This window comes from Podarcis tiliguerta (assembly GCF_965153285.1).
Source record: "Podarcis tiliguerta genome assembly, chromosome: 1".
Lineage (NCBI taxonomy): Eukaryota > Metazoa > Chordata > Lepidosauria > Squamata > Lacertidae > Podarcis > Podarcis tiliguerta.
In genome coordinates, this window is record NC_139534.1 from 126,124,505 (window position 1) to 126,147,664 (window position 23,160).

Here is a 23,160-nt window from a genome sequence, read left to right on the forward strand (position 1 = left end):
ATTTATCTCTTTCACAATTGTTTTTTAAAAGTCACATCGGTTAAATCACACAAAAAACCCAACCTTCAACTAATTTCCAGCTCAGATTTCTTGCTAATATACAATGTGTCACTCTTTCTCATGCATTTATTTTAGCCTCTGGCTAACCATTTGATCATTTTTATCCTTTATTGTTTGATTGACTCTTTTTGTTTCCTAAATGGCAGCACTGCTCCTTTGAATACCATGCTCCAGAGAGAGACCCGGTCTCCTGTGCTACATTCGGGCGCTTTTATACAAAAACTAAAATGAAATGAGCACCCTCTCTTCCCCTCTTAAGCTGTTCCTTTTTTTCCTCTAGGCCATAAGGAAAATGGACTCGAAGTTCAGCGAATCTATTTCTACCCTGAAGCTCTCTTTTGGCAGCTCGTGAGAAAACAGTACAATTCAGACGTGTGCTTTATCCCTGAGTTTAAAAGGTTAAGCTATGGGGTTGGTCCCCCCCCCCCGCCGCCGCCGCCGCCACAAAATGCTGAGCACTGAAGAGGGCTTTCACATAAAAGCCACCACCAAATAATAGTAATAGCTGTTGGAAGAATAAAAAATCAGCCACTGTGCAGCCACTTGAAGCACTGAATTAAAGGGGAAGCATAAGGTCTGCATGTACTTGAATTGTTTATAGCATGGTAGGCAAACTAGGGCCCAGGGGCTGGATCCGGCCCAATCGCCTTCTAGATCTGACCCACGGACGGTCCAGGAATCAGTGTGTTTTTACATGAGTAGAATGTGTGCTTTTATTTAAAACGCATCTCTGGGTTATTTGTGGGACATAGGAATTCGTTCATTTTTCTTCTTCTTCAAAATATAGTCCAGCCCCCCCACAAGGTCCGAGGGACAGTGGACCGGCCCCCTGCTGAAAACATTTGCTGACCCCTGGTTTACAGGCACAAATTGCGATGCGCACAGTTGCAGAGTTAGCTACAATGGCAGTGCTTAAAAAACCGGCACATTACATCTATTGTTAGACCTGCATTACTAGTTGTCAGCTGAACTGTGGTCAGAGAACTTCCTTGTATGCCTTTCCACAGCCACATAACTCAATTATCAATGATGGAGTACTAACGGCAGAAATTAGCTCCTGCTTAGAGACGCTTAAAACTGATTTACAGCCCTTCCTCTCCGCATGGCTCTTAGACAGGAATTTTACACAAAAGATGCCAGCATCTGGGCATTGCTGGGGCATTTGGTTGCTGCTGGAGACAAGAGCGCTGGGCAGAGTAGCCTCTTGGTCTGATCTGCAGTCAGTTCTCGTGTATCAAACTACCCTGCTCCCTGCAGATCCCTGACATTTTTTGGTGGATCTGCAAACAAAAAAGTGCCCCATATTTCCCTATCAGATGCCAGACTCACGTGACTACTTCCCCACGTTGCAGGGCTGTTAGGGGAATCAGTTTCTGGTCTGTATCCTTGTGGTGCAAGCTGGAAAAGTGAATTAATGCTTGCAAGAGGATCTTGGGAAATTTCAAGCAGCCTTCACATGCGGCGTAAAGGTAAAGAGACCCCTGACCATTAGGTCCAGTCGTGACCGACTGGGGTTGTGGCACTCATCTCACTTTATTGGCCAAACGAGCCGGCGTACAGCTTCCGGGTCATGGGGCCAGCATGACTAAGCCGCTTCTGGCGAGCCAGAGCAGCACATGGAAACACCGTTTACCTTCCCGCTGGAGTGGTACCTATTTATCTACTTGCACTTTTGACATGCTTTCGAACTGCTAGGTTGGCAGGAGCAGAGACCGAGCAACGGGAGCTCACCCCGTCGCTGGGATTCGAACTGCCGACCTTCTGATGGGCAAGCCCTAGGCTCTATTGTTTAACCCACAGTGCCACCCGCGTCCCTCTCACATGCGGCATACATACATCCAATAGCCCAGTCTTGGTGGAAGTAAAGGCCCTAAAGCCACAGAGAGCCCAACGCCCTGTTCCTTTCTTCCCAGAGTCTGCAATTGGTGCATTCAAATGCTAGGCCCGTTGCGCTTCGCTCCTAGCAATTTTGAATAAATCCACCATTCCTGAAGTGGGCAGGAGTCAACCAATCACTATGCCCAACATGGTACCCTATAGACTTGTCTAACTTCTTGTTCCCCAATGTGGTTCAAGGCCAGAAGGCCTGCCTTCCCATTTGCTATTTAGAATAGTAAATACTAAAACTAAATACAGAAATGTTTGCTGTTCATGGGGTTGGGCTTCCTGCGCAACTCCCATGAAACAACACACATTATCCCAGCGGAGATGCAGACAGTCCTCCGGTGACTCACTCATGTGGTGATCAGCTTATCATAGGCAAATTGTTTTTGCACTTTTGAAACTGGAGACACTTGACTGGAAGACAAAGCCACTAAGTGCAACCTTCGCCCTCTCCGGTCATTCCAAAGTGTTGCAGTTTTAGATGCCTTGTCCAAGTCCCAGAAGCACCGAGGCACTCTTTGGACCCATCAGTGCACTACTGCAACCACCCAGAAAGACTAACAGAGAAAGCTGCGGGTGCACAATGGTGTATTTCCACCCCACACTCTGTATTGCAGGTGGCCGGACCCTGCCACGTACGGGGAATCCTAGCTGAGACAGGGAGCAACCCGGAAAAACGATCACATGACACTGGCCAGAAAGGAGGAGGAAAGGCCTGTGAGGTTGTGCTACCGCAATAAGTAACCACACAAATGATATTCATTTGCCTTCACTGGAGAGGCTCTTAGTGGGAGCTAGTTCATGGGTCACATTGTGCAGCCACTGCCAGACTGTGTAGAAAGGCACTAAGCCAGGTATGCGCAAACTCGGCCCTCCAGATGTTTTGCGACTACAACTCCCAGCATCCCTAGCTAACAGGCCCAGTGGTCAGGGATGATGGGAGTTGTAGTCCCAAAAACATCTGGAGAGCCGAGTTGGCCTATGCCTGCACTAAGCTATGGCTGCTTGATACTTGCCGTAAGAATGACAAATTAGAACTGAAATGGAAGAAACGCAACTGGAAATTTTAAAAAACTTCGGGCCGCATCCGCCTAACTCATTTTGTCAGCACAAGGATTCACACTTACGCAACGGAATCTCCTAATGCGCGTACCCTGCACTCTCCCCAAATATGCTCTGGAGGTTTGGGGGAACCCCCAGAAGACATTCAGGGTGCATGCAGAGTTCCACTGCATCAGCATGAATCCTTGAACTGACAGAATGAATTACTCTGGATAAAAGCCTGTTTCCTAGAAGGAATGACCACCGGGGGGGGGGGCGCAGAGAAGAAACCCCATGGTGTATCTGCAGCACCACAACCCGACACCTTCATCTGCCCCATCTGCAACAAAACATGTCTCTTCCGTATCGGTCTCTACAGCCACAGCAGGCGCTGCAACCTCCCATCCGTTTGACTTCACCCTCTTCCATAGCCTCTTGAGACAGAAGATGCCAACAACAATAAATTACCAAAAAGGGTGTTAAGGGGACCATGTGGCAGCTTGTTGCTGCTGTTGCTCTGCTAAACTGCAGGACAAATAAAAAGTGAATGAGTTATTTATTTTTTTAAAGTGTGAATGTGAAAAAGAATGTGCATCATAGAGAGTCAGAATTCCCCACAGTTCCCTGTTGAATGTCTCCTTAGTCCAGTGACTGGATTGAATTTTAGTCCAAAACATGGATGGAGAAGGCTGCTTTAGTCAGTGTTTGCCCCGAGTAATGTATGAAACAGCCAGGATTTGCCCTGAGAGATATCTGAAACGATTCTAAAGGCATGTATCTGAAGAAGAAACGAAGAGCAGAGAAATTCAACTGAGACATCGCTTCCCGAACAAATCCCAAAATCATTAACAAGGATTTGCAAGAAATAATGTACTGAAGAAAGACAGAAATATCTCCATGTATCTCAGAAGTCACAGAAAATGTGCCACTCCACACACACAAGGTGGGTTTTGTTTGTAAAGATTTGCAACCAGAGGCTCCAACTTTTCCTAACCACTCCGTCCACAGACAAGAGACCAGAGCCAAACCATCGGTTTGGTGACAAAAGGAGGATGTGTGTTTGTGAGCTTAGGGAGTTGCGAGAGAGTTCATGGGATCAGCCTTCCCTAGCTGAAGGGCTGGCAAGACACCCTTAGAAATATCCGGTGGTTGGAAAGAATGAACCTCATCCCCTCTGGCTAGATGTTCTTACCCAACCAGTTCAGTTCATGACACTGTTATTAAGAAGGACGCATGTCTTCCTTTCGGGGCTTTATGGAACAGGCTAACAGAGCGTTTTATAAAAATGCATATGGGCTGAGGGTGCATTTGGCGACTTCAGAAATCTATTTTCCCTACTGATCATCACTTACTCAGCATTTTTAATTTTCAAAGTGCCTTGCCCTCACTGTGGTTACCCTCATAACAGGTCTGTGAAGCAGGTCAATCCTACTCAATTCTTTTTGCAGATGGGGACATGAGGCTGATACTTGCTTGTCCTTGTCCACAAATCACACAGACAGAGGCATCTACCAACTGTGTGATCCACAGGCAGCTTGCTGGGGCTTGCTGGGCTCTTTCAGGAGGAACAGTGGGATATAAATTCAGTAACAATAACAACTGATAATAATCCAGCAGTTTTGCAATAATATTGCAACTGGGTAGATCATTTCCAACAGCTCCTGGCCAGGTGCTGTGTTTAACATCCCGTCCCCACCAACCTCAGGGACGCGGGTGGCACTGTGGTCTAAACCACTGAGCCTTGGGCTTGCCGATCAGAAGGTTGGCGGTTTGAATCCCCATGACGGGGTGAGCTCCCGTTGCTCGGTCCCTGCTCCTGCCAACCTAGCAGTTCGAAAGCACGTCAAAGTGCAAGTAGATAAATAGGTACCGCTCTGGCGGGAAGGTAAACAGGTAAACATGTGCTGCTCTGGTTTGCCAGAAGCGGCTTAGTCATGCTGGCCACATGACTTGGAAGCTGTACGCCGGCTCCCTCAGCCAATAAAGCGAGATGAGCACCGCAATCCCAGAGTCGGTCACGACTGGACCTAACGGTCAGGGGTCCCCACCAACTTCACAGGTGGGCCAAGCCTCTCTAGGAACTGTTGCAGATCCCAGGTTTGTTTGAAGTTTACCTGGCCTCAGGTTGTGGGACAGGTGGTCACAGGAGCAAAGCAGCATATGTCACTGTATATCTAGAGCTTTGGAGGCCTTTTGTAAGCCAGCATATTTTTTTTTGGGGGGGGGGGGGGTCCCATTCATGCCATCAGCAGGACAAGATGATTAGGGCACCTTTTTGCTACCACTTTCATCCTTGGTAACTAATTACACCGAATAACTTAAAAAGTGGGGGACATACACCTATCTCAAGTGTCAAAAACCAGGGTAAAAATGTGACTTCAGCATTTGCCCAAAGTTGTAAACTGAAGGATCCAGGCACAGTTCTCTGGGAAGGAAGTTCCACATCTTAGCTTTATACAGTGATACCTTGGTTCTCAAACAACTTGGAACCCAAACACTGCAATCCCCGAAGTAAGTGTTCCGGTTTGTGAACTTTTTCCGGAAGCTGAACATACTCCGTTTTGAGTGTTACACTTCTGATTTGAGCACCACATTTCCATTTTGAGTGTTACACTGAGGTCTGTCTGTTTTTGCTATTTATTTTGCGTTTTTGTGGGTATTTTTTCTTTCGTTTTTGTGACTGTGTGGAACCCAGTTCAGCTACTGACTGATTGGTTGTGCAACTGCAGCACATTGTTTATTGCTTTCATTTTATGGATCAATGGTCTCGCTGGATAGTAAAATTCATGTTAAATTGCTGTTTTAGGGGTTGTTTTTAAAAGACTGGAACGGATCAATCCATGTTGCATTAATTTCTATGGAAAAGCATGCTTTGGTTTTGGAATGCTTTGGTTTCGGAACAGACTTCTGGAACGGATTAAGTTTGAGAACCAAGGTACCACTGCACCATCTTTACTGATTTATAAGGTACCATCCTTAACCTGTAGATAAAGTTCCTTCTTAGTTCAGGTTCCATGGCATTTTTGGAAAGTATACTTCTTGCTGTTATTTTTTGCAGCCCAGTCTCCCCCAGCTCCGCAAACAAGCACTTGTGAAACTGAACTAGTTGGAATTTGCTCAGACAATTTCCAAAAGTGTAGAAAAAAAACCTCGTAAAAGTATGGACAGTGCATATGGTTATGAAAAGCTGGAAATCTTACTGGGAACGATAGGGAAATTTAAGGATGCAGGTACTCTTGACATGGGCAAAAGAAGAGATGATTTTAACACCACAGGTCACCAATTTGCAGTGGGAAAACACTATGAATTAATTATAAAAGTGGCTGATCCAAGCCCATTTAGATTACGAGCTCAGAAGTGCTGCTTTTTATTAAGCCCATTCCTTCTCGCATTATTTCCTCTATGCATTCCTGCTAGTCAATATATATGGATGGAATGACACAACCTGCAGGCACATTCCTTGTTTCTCTTTTGGAAAGGCCTTCCTGTCCTTAATTTTTTTCCAAAACAAAAATCCTGGACTACTGCCTTAATTATAAAAATAAAACGTAATTGACCTTAATGGGCCTGAATTGTTCAACTAGGACTGGAGATCGCAAGCCTGCCTTTAATTAAAGCGGAGCTGGAAATCGTCAATTTAAAACAATAAGGGTAATTAGCTTTCAGGCCAAACATAAGCTGCTGAAGGGGTGAGCACTCAAATTAGTCCAAATCCCTCTGTAAACAATCTACACTTGCAGCAAATACAGAAGTCACTTAAAAGATTAATTTAGGCAGATCTTTACCAAGAAATGGATGCCCCTTGGCAGGAGATTTGCTCCCACTTTAGGTGTCTGCTTATTTCAAACATGTTTGGAAAGTATGTACTGTGGCGAGAGAAGAAGCTATATATTTCTGGCTTCCTTCCCTGTATTTGCCTTTCTAATTCTTTGGATTAGCACTTTTTGAAACACACTGCACACACACGAATACAAAAATAAATCTTTTCTCCATGGCATTCAGGAGTCTGTGATCTGTGCAGGGATTGCCCCATGTCATCCTTTGCAGATAATCAAAGTTTATAAAGGCAAACAAATCTTTTAGGTACACACAACATTTTTTGTGCCGTTCCCCCACTTGATCCTGTAGCAATCTTGCAAATGTCCATAAAATTTGCTAATCTACTTGTCCTCAGATGGTAATTTACATTACATTAATGGGAAGGGGGGGATGTGGGTGGCGCTGTGGGTTAAAGCCTCAGCGCCTAGGGCTTGCCGATCGTAAGGTCGGCGGTTCGAATCCCCATAGCGGGGTGCGCTCCCGCTGTTCGGTCCCAGCACCTGCCAACCTAGCAGTTCGAAAGCACTCCCGGGTGCAAGTAGATAAATAGGGACCGCTTACTAGCGGGAAGGTAAACGGCGTTTCCGTGTGCGGCTCTGGCTCGCCAGATGCAGCTTTGTCACGCTGGCCACGTGACCCGGAAGTGTCTCCGGACAGTGCTGGCCCCTGGCCTCTTGAGTGAGATGGGCGCACAACCCTAGAGTCTGTCAAGACTGGCCCGTACGGGCAGGGGTACCTTTACCTTTAATGGGAAGGGGACAGGCAGGAAGGAAATATACCCAATTTACAAAAGCTTCCCTACTTGCCATTATGGCAAATCTCACCACAGGCAACCTGGCAAGTGGATATTTACAAATCTGTCCTACACTCCTTTTGACAAAAGAAAAGGAGGTGAGGGAGTATGAGGTAGCATAGCTCCCTGTACACAATCAGAAATCTGACCTGGTTTAGTCAAAGACCTTTAAGGATCTGAGTGAAGGCGTCAAAAGGACTTGGCTTCTGTGCCCTCTCCATCGCCCTTTCAGGGCCAAATCTGACAGAAGTCCCCTATCTGTAGCAGGGAGGCTCCTTCCTTCCCATGCCACCAATTTGAGACACTTATGCAGGAGAAAAGCTTGTTGAGGCTAGTGCAGATGTTTCAGGAGGGGTGGGTAAAAAAAAAAAAAGCGAAATGGCAGAAACATAATTTTGAACTCCTAGATGCCGGCACAAATTTGCATAAGCTGTCCGGGTCCTTTCTAAACAGCTTTTAAAATATAGTCATACCTCGGGTTACAGCCGCTTCAGGTTGCATTTTTTCGGGTTGCAGACTGCCGAAACCTGGAAGTACCGGAACAGGTTACTTCCGGGTTTCGGCGGTTGCACATGCGCAGAAGCGCTAAGTTGTACTTTGCACATGCGCAGAAGCGGTGTATCGCAACCCACACGTGAACAAACACGGGTTGCGAGCGCTGCAGGTTGCGAGCTGCACGGATCACGTTCGCAACCCGAGTGTCCACTGTACATATTCTCATTGGGGGGGTTTGTGTGCTTTTTTCATATATGCAATCGCTTTCGCTGTTTTTGGATACGAACTTGCTTTATATATGTTTCTTATGTTTTTATATTGTAAACTGCTTCAGAATGCCTCACTGAAAGGGATTCAGAAGTGAAATAATATGACTCCCCTTCACCAAACAGCTACATAAACCCCGGCTGCACAAAGAATTCAGAGTTAAAAGGCTAAAACCATAAAAAGAAAAGGTTCTGCAAAGCAGAAAAGCTGCTCTCTAGATTGCTGCAGAGGAAATACAGATTAGACTAATTACAGACTTGCAAATAAAATTAAGCGTGAACCTAGTACAATAGGTTTTAAGATAATCCCCTCTCCCCCAAGGTCAGGATTCACACTGCTCTCTAATTTTTGCTTGTTTGTTATTTTTTGTTGCCTTCCTCCGAGAGAGAAAATCACAAGAGCTTGGCTCCAGCTCTTTCCTGAGAAATGTTCCAGATGCAGCTCTACTTCAAATGACCACCAGATGGAGTGACAACAGCACCGAGGGCACGAAATGTTCTCAAGTGTACCTGGGACTTTTTCTTATCCTGTTCTCAGAGAAATAAACACATGCAGCTCCTAATCCAAGCCACCTTTGGTTTCTTCCTACGTGGAAGGAAATCTTGAAAAGCTGGACGGCAGATCCTTAATCATGTCTAAGGCCTGGAGACCAAAGGCTCTACAGGTAGCCTTGCACACTCATGCTTCCTTTTAAACGACCTGGTAAATATGGAACAATATTAAGTACTTGTTGTCCTCTGTTGTCTCCTTCTCCTTGTGCCCTCCATCTTTCCCAACATCAGGGTCTTTTCCAGGGAGTCTTCTCTTCTCATGAGGTGGCCAAAGTATTGGAGCCTCAGCTTCACGATCTGTCCTTCCAGTGAGCACTCAGGGCTGATTTCCTTCAGAACGGATAGGTTTGATCTTCTTGCAGTCCATGGGACTCTCAAGAGTTTCCTCCAGCACCATAATTCAAAAGCAACAATTCTTCAGCGATCAGCCTTCTTTATGGTCCAGCTCTCACTTCCATACATCACTACTGGGAAAACCATAGCTTTAACTATACAGACCTTTGTTGGCAAGGTGATGTCTCTACTTTTTAAGATGTTGTCTAGATTTGCCATCGCCTTTCTCCTAAGGAACAGGCGTCTTTTAATTTTGTGACTGCTGTCACCATCTGCAGTGATCATGGAGCCCAAGAAAGTAAAATCTCTCACTACCTCCATTTCTTCCCCTTCTATTTGCCAGGAGGTGATGGGACCAATGGCCATGATCTTAGTTTTTTGATGTTGCATGCTCTAGTCCATGGGGTCACGAAGAGTCAGACACGACTAAACGACTAAACAACAACAGTGACTCTGCTAAATCCCTTCTGTAGTGACTGCTGCAGTTGCTTCTGAGCAGAAGGAAAACTAGGATCTACTGGAACATCGCTCGGTGGTTTCTGCCTTCCAATTGTTTAACAACAGGAACAACCATTTCTTCACATTAGGATTTCAGAATCCCTGCTCTGTAGTAACTCAAATACAGATTTATATTTGTATATGCAGGACATTGCAGTGTACGGCTCATGGGCTGCCGCAGGAAAGCAGCTCCCAACTTCTCAGCCCCCATTTTGGGTCTAGCTCTGTTTGCTATCTGCTTGGCTCTTCTCATCGTTCCACCTTTTAACAATCTCCAAACTTTTGAGGAGGAAGCGGCAGTAAATAACCAGTAAGAGAAAACAAGAGGAAAGTGGGAAGGGACCCAGCACTTCTGCCTGCGGGATTTTTCCTGGCTTTGAAAGGATCGAGAGTGGTCTGGCAAGGGCTCTCGCGCAAGGCATTTCTAGTTTCTAGGGAACATGCAGGTTCTCAGAGCCGGCTTCTGAAAGGTTGCCCTCACCAAAAAGGTTCACAGGTGTACCCATTACACTTCCTTCGTGCAAATGTCCAGTAGGAAATTATATCAAATCTGAAATTGCTCTTTTTCCTTCCAGCCTCTTTTTTTTAAAAAAATTTGCAAGTGTTTACACTCAAAAGTGAAAGAAAAATGTAAAACCAAGTTAACTGCTACACAAGACAAAATCTGGTCAGATGTTGCCGTTTCACTTAAGCGACTTCCTTTTCTTCCCCGGACAGCCCCAAACACCCTCAAAATCTGCTTCAGAGGCCTGGGAGACCTTCCAGGGCAGATTTTGGGGGCATGCAGCGGGAGGAAAAGAGGGGAAATATCCCATTCCACAAGTGAAACACCACATGCACAGCTGGATGCAAGTCAGGAAGCTCACCCAATTCAGCATCCTGCTTCTAACAACAGCCAGGCTGGTGTCTCTAGGAACTCCCTTAGGCCAGCTACAAATGCAGCAACCCTCTCCCATTTTCTGCCCCCAGCACGTTATTAAAAAGCCAATAACCATTGACAGGTCGATGTTGTATGTTCTGTTTAATTCAGCCACCTTATCCAGAAGTCATCACCAGATCTTGCGGCAGTGAGTTCTACAAACTAGTCATGCATCATGTGAAATAGAACTTAATTGTTCTGAACCTGCTGCTGGGGGGGGGGGGGGTTTAAAAAAATAATAGGTGATGATACTCATATTTTGATATGACTGCCATGGGTGCCAGCACAAATGGATGCACAAAAAAAGGTGCCAGTACTCTGTACTAGTGAATACAGTGGTACCTCGGGTTACATACGCTTCAGGTTACATACGCTTCAGGTTACAGACTCCGCTAACCCAGAAATACTACCTGAGGTTAAGAACTTTGCTTCAGGATGAGAACAGAAATCGGGCTCCGGCGGCGCGGCAGCAGCAGGAGGCCCCATTAGCTAAAGTGGTGCTTCAGGTTAAGAACAGTTTCAGGTTAAGAACGGACCTCCAGAACGAATTAAGTACTTAACCCAAGGTACCACTGTACTGACACAAAATAGCCCTGCTTGCCAATCTATTTAATCACAGCATTGACAATTTCAGAAACCTGTAACACCACCACCACTGCTTAGCTCCTTATGCAGAATGATGGTTGACCGGCCCTTTTCACAGTCCGTAAGCCGCCTCTCCACCTGGCTGTGCAGTGTTCTGATTGGTTGGCCTATTTAGCAAAAATGCAGTTATGTTGTACCTTATTGGCACGTTTGCACTGTCTACATATGTCATTAGCTACGTGTCAGGGAACTGCCATCGGAGCAGGAGGCGGAGAGGAGGCTCCAGGACGATGGTGGAGAGGGTCCAAGTAGGAGGACGGGTAACCCGTCCGCTGGGGAAGGAAATCAGTGTAACACCAGTGGAGAAGGGGGGCAGATGGGGGAATCGGAGAGGTGGCTCCAGGACTCTTCGCAGGAGACCAGCGGAGAGGGCACGAGTACTCCGTTGCCCACACCCACCTTGCGCAGAAAACTTCCACGCAGGGAAAGGGGGAGGAGACTGGGCGTCAAACAGCTTTTATGCTGGAAGAGGTTTAAGAGACGCCCACTGACGGATTCTGCCAGCGACTGAGGCAGCCACGGAACTTGAGGCTGTCCAGACAGAAAGGGTTCAACCAGGCAACCTAGCCAGGAGTACCTAGCCAGGAGTAACGGCAACTTACGCACGAGCAACCCCTAGAACCATTACACTACGTACAAAGGAAAGCAATACTGTCCATGTAACATGGGAACCATGCAAATATAGTTGTGGCAAGAGAATTATCCTTTTGCAGTGACTTTAGAACAGGTTAATTTTGCGGTGGTGGTGGGAGGTGCAATACCCACACTTTGCAAGAGAAATGTGTGTACTCCTATGGAAAGAAAGCGAAACAAAAGCACCGAACGCTGAAGGAACATGGAAATTTCCATCTAGCGGTATTTAAAAGCTTGAAATAATATTTTCCAAGTGCAAATGCTGCTTCTTGAATTTATCAGAAATGGGAGTTCTTGGCAGATACGCCTTTGCTTTCTGACAGCCAGTGTTATTGTTGAGGACAGAATAAGTAGTTTGATAACACCCAGTGCGCAATAGCTCAGGCCTCTAGGGTTTCTCGGGGGACTTTTATTAAAAGTGACACACATACAAGGTTATGAACTGTTGGAAGGAGAAGAAAATAAGACTCAAATTTCCTTTGACCAGCACACTCTTGTAATATGTTCTGGGTCTGGCAGACCCTTCACTGCTTAGACCCAACTTGTTTAATGACATTTATTTAGAGGTGCAGTCAAATAGGAAAGGAAATTAAAAAATTTGTTTCTCACTACGTAACGTCACCCCAAACCGGTATGAATAAATAATACTTGGTCATTGGGATTAGACTGTTCATACTCCTGCCTGGAGTTAATAGCAAGAGTTTATTACACTTTAAAACATAGCTTGTTCTACAAAGGACACTAAATTGAATTATGAAAGCAAGCGACCTAGTTCTCAAGTATGTTTATAAAAAGAGCAGTCACTGGGCAGCGTGAGTCAAATTTATGCAGTCACAGCATAATTTCGCCACTCAGCAACTCTCGTATGTGGTGCTTGGTCCCAAAGCTACAGGAGCCTTTCCTAGACAGGTAAATATATCTATAAATATATCTATGATCTCTAACAGAGGTGTCCACAAATTTAAGGACATAGAAACAATTTCAAACCCAGTTTTCGTATATAGAATAACTAGACCATGACTGAAGGATGGGACGATAAAAGACATTGAAGGAGACAAAGCAGTTGACCATAACTAGATCAAATTACTATACAGTGGTATCTCAGGTTAAGTACTTAATTCGTTCCGGAGGTCTGTACTTAACCTGAAACTGCTCTTAACCTGAAGCACCACTTTAGCTAATGGGGCCTCCTGCTGCCGCCGCGCCGCCGGAGCACAATTTCTGTTTTCAACCTGAAGCAAAGTTCTTAACCTGAAGCACTATTTCTGGGTTAGCAGAGTCTGTAACCTGAAGCGTGTGTAACCTGAAGCATATGTAACCCAAGGTACCACTGTATAATTGTTCTCAGGACAGCTCTGAAAGATCCTCAGTGTTAATAATTATTGTAACTTAACATTTCTTACCTCCGACATTCTGTATAACGATTGTGCTGGCCACAAGAACCTACAAAAACAGTAGATTATGTTAGGAAAAGCGGAAATGTAAGAACAATCTCATGTGATTCATGAAATATCATACAACAGTCCCCAAGCGGGTGGCGCTGTGGTCTAAACCACTGAACCTCTTGGGCTTGCTGATCAGAAGGTCGGCAGTTCAAATCCCTGCGATAGGGTGAGCTCCCGTTGCTCTGTCTCAGCTCCTGCCAACCTAGCAGTTCCAAAGCATACCAGTGCAAGTAGATAAATAGGTACCGCTCCATCGGGAAGGTAAGCGGTGTTTGCGTGTGTGCTGGTTTCCGTCACAGTGTTCTGTTGTGCCAGAAGCGGTTTAGTCATGCTGACCACAAGACCCAGAAAGCTGTCTGTGGACAAATGCCAGCTCCCTCGGCCTGAAAGCAAGATGAGCACAGCACCCCATAGTCACCTTTGAAAGGGCTTAACTGTCCAGGGGTCTTTTACCTTTACCTTTTTACCTAAGCGAGCAACAGCCGTAGCTAGATATCCTACATGCTACATCCCTCCGAGTGATGATGGACTTTTCTCTCTTAAAAATGAGCAATAACAAAACCAAAAGGAGATAAAGGAGTTTGGAAACTACCTTTCCAGGTGAGCCAAATGCGAAGAGACCGAGATCTTCATAAGAAGTAACAGCTGTTAGAAGGAAACAAATAATTCCACATTAATATTTACTGGAAAATTATATGCATGTTTTATGCATGCATATCAAGTACAAATCATATGGTTATAAATCTAATATATGTGCTTCTTCCATCAAAAAAGCACAAGAACTTAGAAATGCCGGTGGGGAAAGTTTTGTGGGGTTAATTAAGGTAGTCATGGAGTGTGCCCAAAAATGCTAATTTTGTGGATGCTGTATTACTGGTGAAATTACAGTTAATTGCCAAATATTAAATCTAGCCAAAATTAAGCTATTTTAGGTCTCACTGATTTAACTATGAACATAAAGCACATACCTATCTCTCTTAATGCTGAACTTTGTTGGAATTACTGAATTATGCCCTTTGTGTTTATAAAGAGAAATTAGAATTGCTGAATACAATAAATCAAAATACAGTGGAACCTCGGGTTGCGGACGTAATCCGTGATGGAGGCACGTCCACAACCCACACCGTTCGTAACCCGCAGCGCCGTGTCTGCACATGCGCGTGACACGATTTGGCGCTTCTGTGCATGCACGAGCGGCGGAACCCAGAAATAACCCTTTCCAGTACTTCCGGGTTTCCCGCGATCCGCAACCTGAAGCATCTTTAACACGAGTTACCACTGTAACGATCTAGGTTTTTATTTCATTATTTTTCTGCATCACAGAAACTAGCATATTACATACAGTGGTGCCTCGCAAGATGAAATTAATTCGTTCCGCGAGTCTCTTCGTCTAGCGGTTTTTTCGTCTTGCGAAGCAACCCTATTAGCGGCTTAGCGGATTAGTGCTATTAGCGGTTTAGCGGCTATTAGCGACTATTAAAGGCTTAAGGGATTAGCAGATTAGCTGCTAAAAGGCTATTAGCGGTTTAGCGGCTTAGAAAAAGGGGGTGGGGAGTGGAAAAAACCTCAAGACTCGCAAGACATTTTCGTCTTGTGAAGCAAGCCCATAGGGAAATTCGTCCTGCGAAGCGCATCGAAAAACGGAAAACCCTTTCGTCTAGCGGGTTTTCCGTCTTGCGAGGCATTCGTCTTGCGGGGTACCACTGTATTTGGGAGCAGATTAATGGGAAAATGCAGTTGGCATGATACAGAAAATTGCTGCACAATGGAAACAAACATTCTCTTAAACAAGAGGGACATGCACAACCTGTTAGTGCAAAAATGTGTGAGATTCTGCATTCCATAAAACTCTTTGGCACAATGAAGACTCCTGCATAGCTCAAAGGTTGGGTACTCCTGTACCAACGGAAGAGACTCAATGAAAGCTGCCATCTTATTTTACATCTGGATACTGCCCCCCCCCCCCCAAATAATCACAGAGGGTGTAAAAAGGTGGAGATCAATTACTGCTCAGTGTCCTAGCTAATCCTTTTTGCCCTGAGTTCCCGAAAAGATTTAGGCGCCAAAGAAGCACACTTTCTGCTCAAGGGTCTTCCGCTACAGTATTCTCTGCTCATTCTGCCAAAATTTAATCAACCATCTTGCATCTTCTCACTCTTTTTGGGGTCCATCATATTCATTATTTTTTCCAGACAAGTCTGTGCTTACCTTAATACCGACTTGCTGTTCGTGTCGTGATTTTAACATTTGCTTATTGCATTGTAACTGTTGACATTTAAAAAAAGACTTGGGCCAGTTTTATGGAATAATAGCCTTAAATAATAACCTTAAAATAATAAAAAAGGAACAATCGGACCCTACCTCTGTCCAACATTTAAGAGTGCGGGCCAAGAGGAAGTGGAAGACTTAGGAGCAGCAGCCTCGGAGAAGAAACAGAGAAGGCCAGACATTGGCCAGAGACCGCTATGGCGAACAAAAGGAATAAGGAAAGAGAGAAGAAAAGTTTTCTCACAACATGAACCCCCCTCATCAGAAAAAGGCAGAGAGGAGTCAGGAAATAAACATGAAAGTGATGTGACAGAGGAGACTGTGGCCCAAGTATAGAGTGCTACCTTTGTTCTCAAACGCCTTGGAACTCAAACAACTTGGAACCGAAACACTACAAGCCCAGAAGTAAGTGTTCCAGTTTGCGAACTTTTTCCGGAAGCCGAATGTGCTCCGTTTTGAGTGTTACACTTTTGATTTGAGTGCCATGCTTCCATTAAGGTAAAGGTACCCCTGCCCGTACAGGCCAGTCGTGTCCGACTCTAGGGTTGCATGCTCATATCGCTCTAGAGGCCGTGAGCCGGCGCCGTCCGAAGACACTTCCGCGTCACGTGGCCAGCGTGACGAAGCTGCAGCTGGCGAGCCAGCACCAGCGCAGCACATGGAAACGCCGTTTACCTTCCCGCCAGAGCGGTCCCTATTTATCTTCTTGCACTTAGGGGTGCTTTCGAACTGCTAGGTGGGCAGGAGCTGGGACCGAACGACAGAAGTCCACCCCGCCGCGGGGATTCGAACCGCCGACCATACGATCGGCAAGTCCTAGGCACTGAGGTTTTACCCACAGCGCCACCCACCATGCTTCCATTGCCTCCCGCCAAAAGACAGAAGCTGGTTGATATTCTATGTCTTTTTAAATTTGTTTGTGGGAGAGGAGGTCATGGGTACACCCCCCCCCCTTTTCATTCTTGTTTTTATTATGTATTTTGTATTTTAATGCTGTGAACTGCCCTGAGATCTTTGGGTGCAAGGTGGTTTACAAATTTAATCCAAATAAATAAATAAACTTGGGTCCCTAGCTGCTGTTGGACTACAACTCCCATCATCCCTGACCACTGTTCCTGCTAGCTAGGGGGTGATGGGAGTTGTAGTCCAACAACAGCTGGGGACCCAAATTCGAGAAACACTGATTTTTTTAAAGAGTACAGCATTACCTTTTAAAGAGAAATTTTCAAACTGGAAAAACCTGGGTTTACAAAGGGGTTTCTAAATCTGACATTTAATAAGGGCAGGCAAGCTTAAAAGCAGCTTGCCCAGCACTACTGATCTTCCCCTTTCCAGAGCACCCTTATAGTTCATGGGGGGCAGCGGGAGAGCAGCAAAGAAGCCCAACAGACTTGGCTAGCGGTTTGCACAAATGGGCTATACATTTTAAAAAAAAAAAAAATCCCCCAAAGCCTTTTGCAACACAATTGTATGATTTCACTATCAGGCAGGACAATGTGGAAAGGGCTCTATGTTGCAATAACAAGATAAATCACTGCAATAACAAGTCACAGGACTTCCCCTGACGAAACTTCGTGTGACAGGTTAAGCTGAGAGATGGTGACTGATCTAAAAGTCTCCCAGTGAGCTTCATGACTGAGTAGGGATTTGAATCCTGGTTTCCCAAGTTCTAGCCCAACACTTCAACCACCATGAAAACACTGGTTTCTCATACGGCACCAGCCACAGTGATTGTTAGCCCCTGAAATGCACTTCGCAAATTCTGAATGTATTTCTAACTTGTCCATTCTAAAGGCTTTTGTGATTAAATCACTGCGTGCTGCCTTCACTTACCAGTATGAATGCACATAGTAAGCAGGAGAAATACAGAATAAGATGCAAGGATGGCGACAATCAGCAGCAACACACTAGGACAGAAGAAACAAATGATCAAGGCCACACTTAATATATATATGTATATTTAATACATTGTGTTTTCCCAGAAACAAGCAGAAGAAATCATTCTTTCCTCATTGTATGGTTCACATCGGCAGAATCTAATTCACGCCACGGTTGGTTACTCAATATTTTCCATGTTCTGCTTTTCTTTTGAATTTTCTGTGTCATTAAATTTGGTCTTTTTTATATATGGGGGAAAGGCCAATTGTTGAACCATTTCACCATCTCTATGCTTTAGAACGTTCTAAAGAATGTTTCGGGTCACCCATTTAATTTGGTATTTGCCTGTTTGTTCATGGCAAATGACAACAGCACCTCTCCTATGAGAATACAGCAATCGCACTCTGGCTGGGTGATCCACCACTATCACAAGACGAAGCTATTTAAACCTGGCACTGGCAATTTCCTGGTTTGCACACAATGCTAAACCACACATTGCTGAAGATGCAACAAATCACCACTTGCCCCGCCAATCTTTGGCTAGTTTTCCAGCTGCCCTTTCCTCATGCCTTTGTAGCTTGGTAAGACGTGGGTGGCGCCGTGGGTTAAACCACAGAGCCTAGGACTTGCTGATCAGAAGGTCGGCGGTTCGAATCCCCGCAACGGGGTGAGCTCCCGTTGCTCAGTCCCTGCTCCTGCCAACCTAGCAGTTCGAAAGCACCTCAAAGTGCAAGTAGATAAATAGGTACCACTCCGGCGGGAAGGTAAACGGTGTTTCTGTGCGCTGCTCTGGTTCGCCAGAAGCGGCTTAGTCATGCTGGCCACATGACCCGGAAGCTGGATGCCGGCTCCCTCGGCCAATAAAGTGAGATGAGTGCCGCAACCCCAGAGTCATCCGCGACTGGACCTAATGGTCAGGGGTCCCTTTACCTTTACCATAAGCACCCGGTGTGGGATGGCCAGCAAGTTTAAGGAAGGGTGCTGGGTTCACACACAATGCTGAGCTATCAACATCAAGCCATGGTTTGTAAGCTAAAAACAAACCATGGGTTCAGGCTGTGTTTGTTGGCAGCAAGCAAACCATAATGAACTCACTGGGCAGGGTTCACACATGAATGCCAAGCTACAGTTTGGTTGCCACGCCATGTTATGTGTGGACCAGTTCAATGTGAAACACCCCAGTTCGGGTTTCCGAGCCAGAAATAGTGAGGTATGGCTTGCAAATTTATTAACACATCACAAAAGATAACTGCACAATTTGTCAAATGGTGGTGATCTGCTCCTGGTGCCACCCTACCTGAGGCACCCCACCAAGCACTGCTGTCGCCCAAACCTGGCATTTGAAGTGGTACTGTCCAATCTACCACCCCAGGATTCTGCAACTTAAACTGCCGCATGTATAGATCAAGCAGACAAGGGTGGCACACAGAGGAAAGTTGAGATTTTAGCACAATTGCATTCCCCTCCCCCATGTTATATGGTATTTTGGAAGCTTACTTTAACTTTTTTAGTATCACATAGTATATTTATGACTATAAGGATTAATATACAGGATTTATATTAATTAATCTACAACTATAAGTGTTAATTTATAGCATTACAGGCAAACCTCAGATCCCGAACACCTCCGTTTTGGAACATTTCGGCTCCTGAACGTAGAAAACCCAGAAGTAAATGCGCCGGTTTTCTAACATTTTTCGGAAGCAAAACGTCCAACGCGGCTTCCGCTTGACTGCAAGAAGCTCTTGCAGCCAATCGGAAGCCGTGCCTCGGTTGTTGAACATTTTGGAAGCCAAAAGGGCTTTCAGAACGGATTACGGTTGACAACTGAGGTTTAACTATATAAAACACTTACACACTACTTGAAAATATAGTACAATATAATATAAAGTATAATTGACACACACACAAAACTTACCTAAATCCAAGGATTCCCGTCTTGGCCATGGCATATGCCAATCCGAGTATCCCACTGCCCATGATAGCATTCATTAAATTAAATACCGAGAAGCCAAAGGAAGCACCAGACGATGTCTGGTTCAAAAATGTCTGTAAATGACAGAACCAGATTGTTAACACTGTGAATTCTTCATCTGGGCAAAAACAATCACACAAGCCCAAAGCAAATGGGGAGTGGAAAAGTAATTTAATTCATAGACAAAGACTCTTGACTACCACTGACAATCCACTCAGAAGTTTTATTACAATCAAGCAGTATATTTAGTTATTTTATATTTATTATATTTTTATTTTAGAAATTTCATAAAATTTATACACTGCTTGACTGGGGGGGGGGGGACCTCAAAGAAGTTTACAAAAAGGTAAAACGGTAAAATACAGTGGTGCCCCGCAAGACGAATGCCTCGCAAGACGGAAAACCCGCTAGACGAAAGGGTTTTCCGTTTTTCAATGCGCTTCGCAGGACGAATTTCTCTATGGGCTTGCTTCGCAAAACGAAAATGTCTTGCGATTCTTGCGATTTTTTTTCACTCCCCACCCCCTTTTTCTAAGGCACTAAGCTGCTAATAGCCTTTTAGCAGCTAATCCGCTAATCCCTTAAACCTTTAATAGCCGCTAATAGCCGCTAAACCGCTAATAGCACTAATCCGCTAATGGGCTTGCTTCGCAAGACAAAAAAACCGCTAGACGAAGAGACTCGCGGAACGGATTCTTTTCGTCTTGCGAGGCACCACTGTATTAAAATGGAGTTTAAAAATTACCTCAACTTTTAAAACACCTGGGTAGGCTTGTCTAAACATGAATGTTTTAGCACTCACCGAAGAGAGCATATGCAGTTAATTAGTTAGTTAGTTAGTTAGTTGGTTGGTTAAAGGTCTGAGTTTGAACATACAAAAAATTATTTAAAACCTAACAGTTACTAGAGATGAATCAGGGAAGATCAAATTCTAATAACTGTTAATCTAGCCAGTGAAGAGAAAAATGTCGTAATTTATTTGCTTTTTTAGATTTGACATGGCTAGGAGGGTGGAAATCTCAGCCTCATTAGGTTTTCTAACTCGATTTCTTTTTTAACCAAGTATTGTAAGTTTAGGGACTTCTTAAGAGCCAAAACTTATGAAATACGTAATCAAAATGTGAGCTTTACAACCTTATTTTTTTCCTTGGTCTCAAAAGTGGCAATAAAAACAGAAAACGAAGCCAGGTCGTGCCTGCAAAAGACTGTACCAGAGCCAGCACTGTTCCATCTACTAAAACTCAAACTTAATAACATTACTGGTAGAGTTAGTGGATCTGTAGTCTAGTTGAATAGACTCCCACAGTCTATGGAGAGAGTCACTGATAGTTTGGTGGCTTTTTGGGGAGGAATACTACGGTGCTTAGAGGATGGCTGTTGTTGCTTTTAGTTCATTTACTACATTACGATTTTGTCTATTTAAAAGGCATCCAGAACCTGTGAGACATAAGAGGTATACATGATCTTTGGTTTGGGCTGCAATCCTAACCCCACTTACCTGCGAGTAAGCCCCACTGAATTCAACAAGACTTACTTTTGAGTAGAAACAGGGAGGGTTGCATTATTCTCTTTCCTCTCCCCAACACCAATGCAAGTATCTTTTCTATCCAACAGGGACCCTGTGGAATTAATACCCAGTCCATAGATTTCTAGGAATGGAAGAACCATTGGGGTCCAGATGGAGTCCCACAACCACCACTAAAGCTGAAGGAATAATGCTAAATTCTGGAACTATGAGATTGTGAGAAGTGGGATGGAACAAAACAAATGAGCAGAGAAACCTGTTCTACAATGCTTTTTCTAAAGAATGTGCTGGACAATCCCATTTATAAGAGGACTGTGTGCCATGACCTGTATATAATTTGGGGGGGCGGGGGGAGAGACATTGTACTATGGGGCCTTCTGGGGACACAGGTGACTTCCAAAGGTTGCAAAAAGCATGGCCTGTGCGATGATGTTGGTGCTGTGAGGCTCTGTGGAGATGCAATTGTGTTACAAATGACACCGGCGGCTTGGAGAAGCATGTGGGTCCATTCTACAGGATTCTATGGGGCCAAGTCTTCAAACCCACGTGAGGAACCTCTGTGCCACCAAGCTGAACAATAGAGGAGTATGTGTCCATTCTGTGGCTTCTATGGGGTTGTGAAGTTCTATGAGAAGGCCCTACGATGTTTCAGGGGTGGCAGTGTATGCATTCAACAAGTCTTCCTAGGGCTGCAAAGTTTCATGGGTCTGTGCTGTGTGCTTCTACGGCACTAGGAAATGCCACTTTGCCCGTGGGGCTGTGAGCAAGGTGTGCTGGGAAGTGCATGGAGATGTGGAAAGGCCTGGGAGCGACATCAGGGGTAAATGATGTACAGTCATACCTCGGGTTACAGATGCTTCAGGTTGCGTGTTTTCAGGTTGCGCACCGGAATGGGTTACTTCCGGGTTTCGGCGCTCGCACATGCACAGAAGTGCTAAATAGCACTTTGTGCAGAAGCACTAAATAGCACTTTGCGCATGCGCAGAAGCGCTGAATCGCAACCCGTGTGTATGCAGATGCGGCACTGCGGGTTGCGAACGTGCCTCCCGCACGGATCACGTTCGCAACCCGAGCGTCCACTGTAGTCTGTCCGCTTCCTATAGGTTTCAAGAGTAGCCAGGCAACATGGGGAATATCTTTTGAGTATAGGGCTAAATATCGTGGAATGAGGAGTACCATGAGTATATGTTATGGCACTGTGCAAAGCGAGACGTAAACTGCTGAGCTGGGAAAATCTTTGTGCCCAATCTACATGGCTTCCGATTTTGAAGACACAGCATGGGGTATCTTCAAAGAAGAAGTGGTTTCAAATCCTTACTCAGCCATGATGCCCAACTCAGCAATTTGGAGGTCACCCTCCCTCTCTTAGCCTGACCTCACAGGGTTGTTGCCAGTATGAAGATAAATTCAACAGTGTAAATAAGTTTTCATGGATATGATAATGGAATACTCAATAATTTAGTTTATATAAAATATGCAGGGGTTTGTTACGCAAAATGAACCATGGAAAGAGAAGAAGGGAAGTCATTGATATTTTAAGGTTGTTTAAATGAGTATTCTAAATTGTAAAACAGAACATTTAATAAAAATTATGGGGGGCGGGGGAAGCCAATAATACAAATAGCACTGATTTAGATCTGCAAGGACTTGGCAGTCATTAATGATTTCTATGGCAATTTCGCACACGTTTTGCTTACCAAGCCAACCCAAACTGGGAAACCCAGACAGATGGGCGGGGTATATTATTATTATTATTATTATCGAAATATCTTTTGAATCCCCAAGCCATGTTACAGCTGCTGCTTCTTTTTAGCACCCCTCACTGTGAGGGGATTTGAAAGCGGGAAGCGCCAACCCGCCCTGCTCCGTGGGGCTGAGCGAGGAGCCGCCCTACAACCCGGGGGAGCCCAGCCCCACCGCCTCCCCTCTCGCCCCCCACCGCCCCAGCCCCACACACACCCTGCCCGGGGGCGGCGGCGGCGGCAGGAGCGGCGCTCCGTCCTCCAGCTCCTGCGCCGACAAGTACCATCCCCGCGGCTCGCAGTTGACGCTGCCGACGAGCCGCGGCTCCTCCATGGCGGCGAAGGGAACGGAGAAGTCCCAAGAGCGGCGGGAGGCCGACCGAAGCCCC

The 23,160-nt window shown here is 45.3% G+C and overlaps 1 protein-coding gene across 2 annotated transcripts in view; it reads right to left on the reverse strand.

Annotated features, from left to right (window-relative positions):
* Positions 1 to 23,122, reverse strand: part of SLC38A6 (solute carrier family 38 member 6) — a gene marked incomplete at its 5' end in the record, with an annotated part of 51,149 nt that extends 28,027 nt beyond the window's left edge. The window contains 5 exons of one of the 2 annotated variants that reach the window (XM_083438193.1): positions 13,342 to 13,381; positions 13,976 to 14,028; positions 17,485 to 17,558; positions 19,448 to 19,578; positions 22,989 to 23,122. In XM_083438193.1, coding sequence (XP_083294319.1) covers positions 13,342 to 13,381; positions 13,976 to 14,028; positions 17,485 to 17,558; positions 19,448 to 19,578; positions 22,989 to 23,105 — 415 coding nt within the window. Of the gene's footprint in view, positions 1 to 13,341; positions 13,382 to 13,975; positions 14,029 to 17,484; positions 17,559 to 19,447; positions 19,579 to 22,982 lie in introns of both variants that reach the window. The other variant, XM_083438192.1, reaches the window with a different exon arrangement.
* Positions 23,123 to 23,160: the final 38 nt, after the last annotated feature.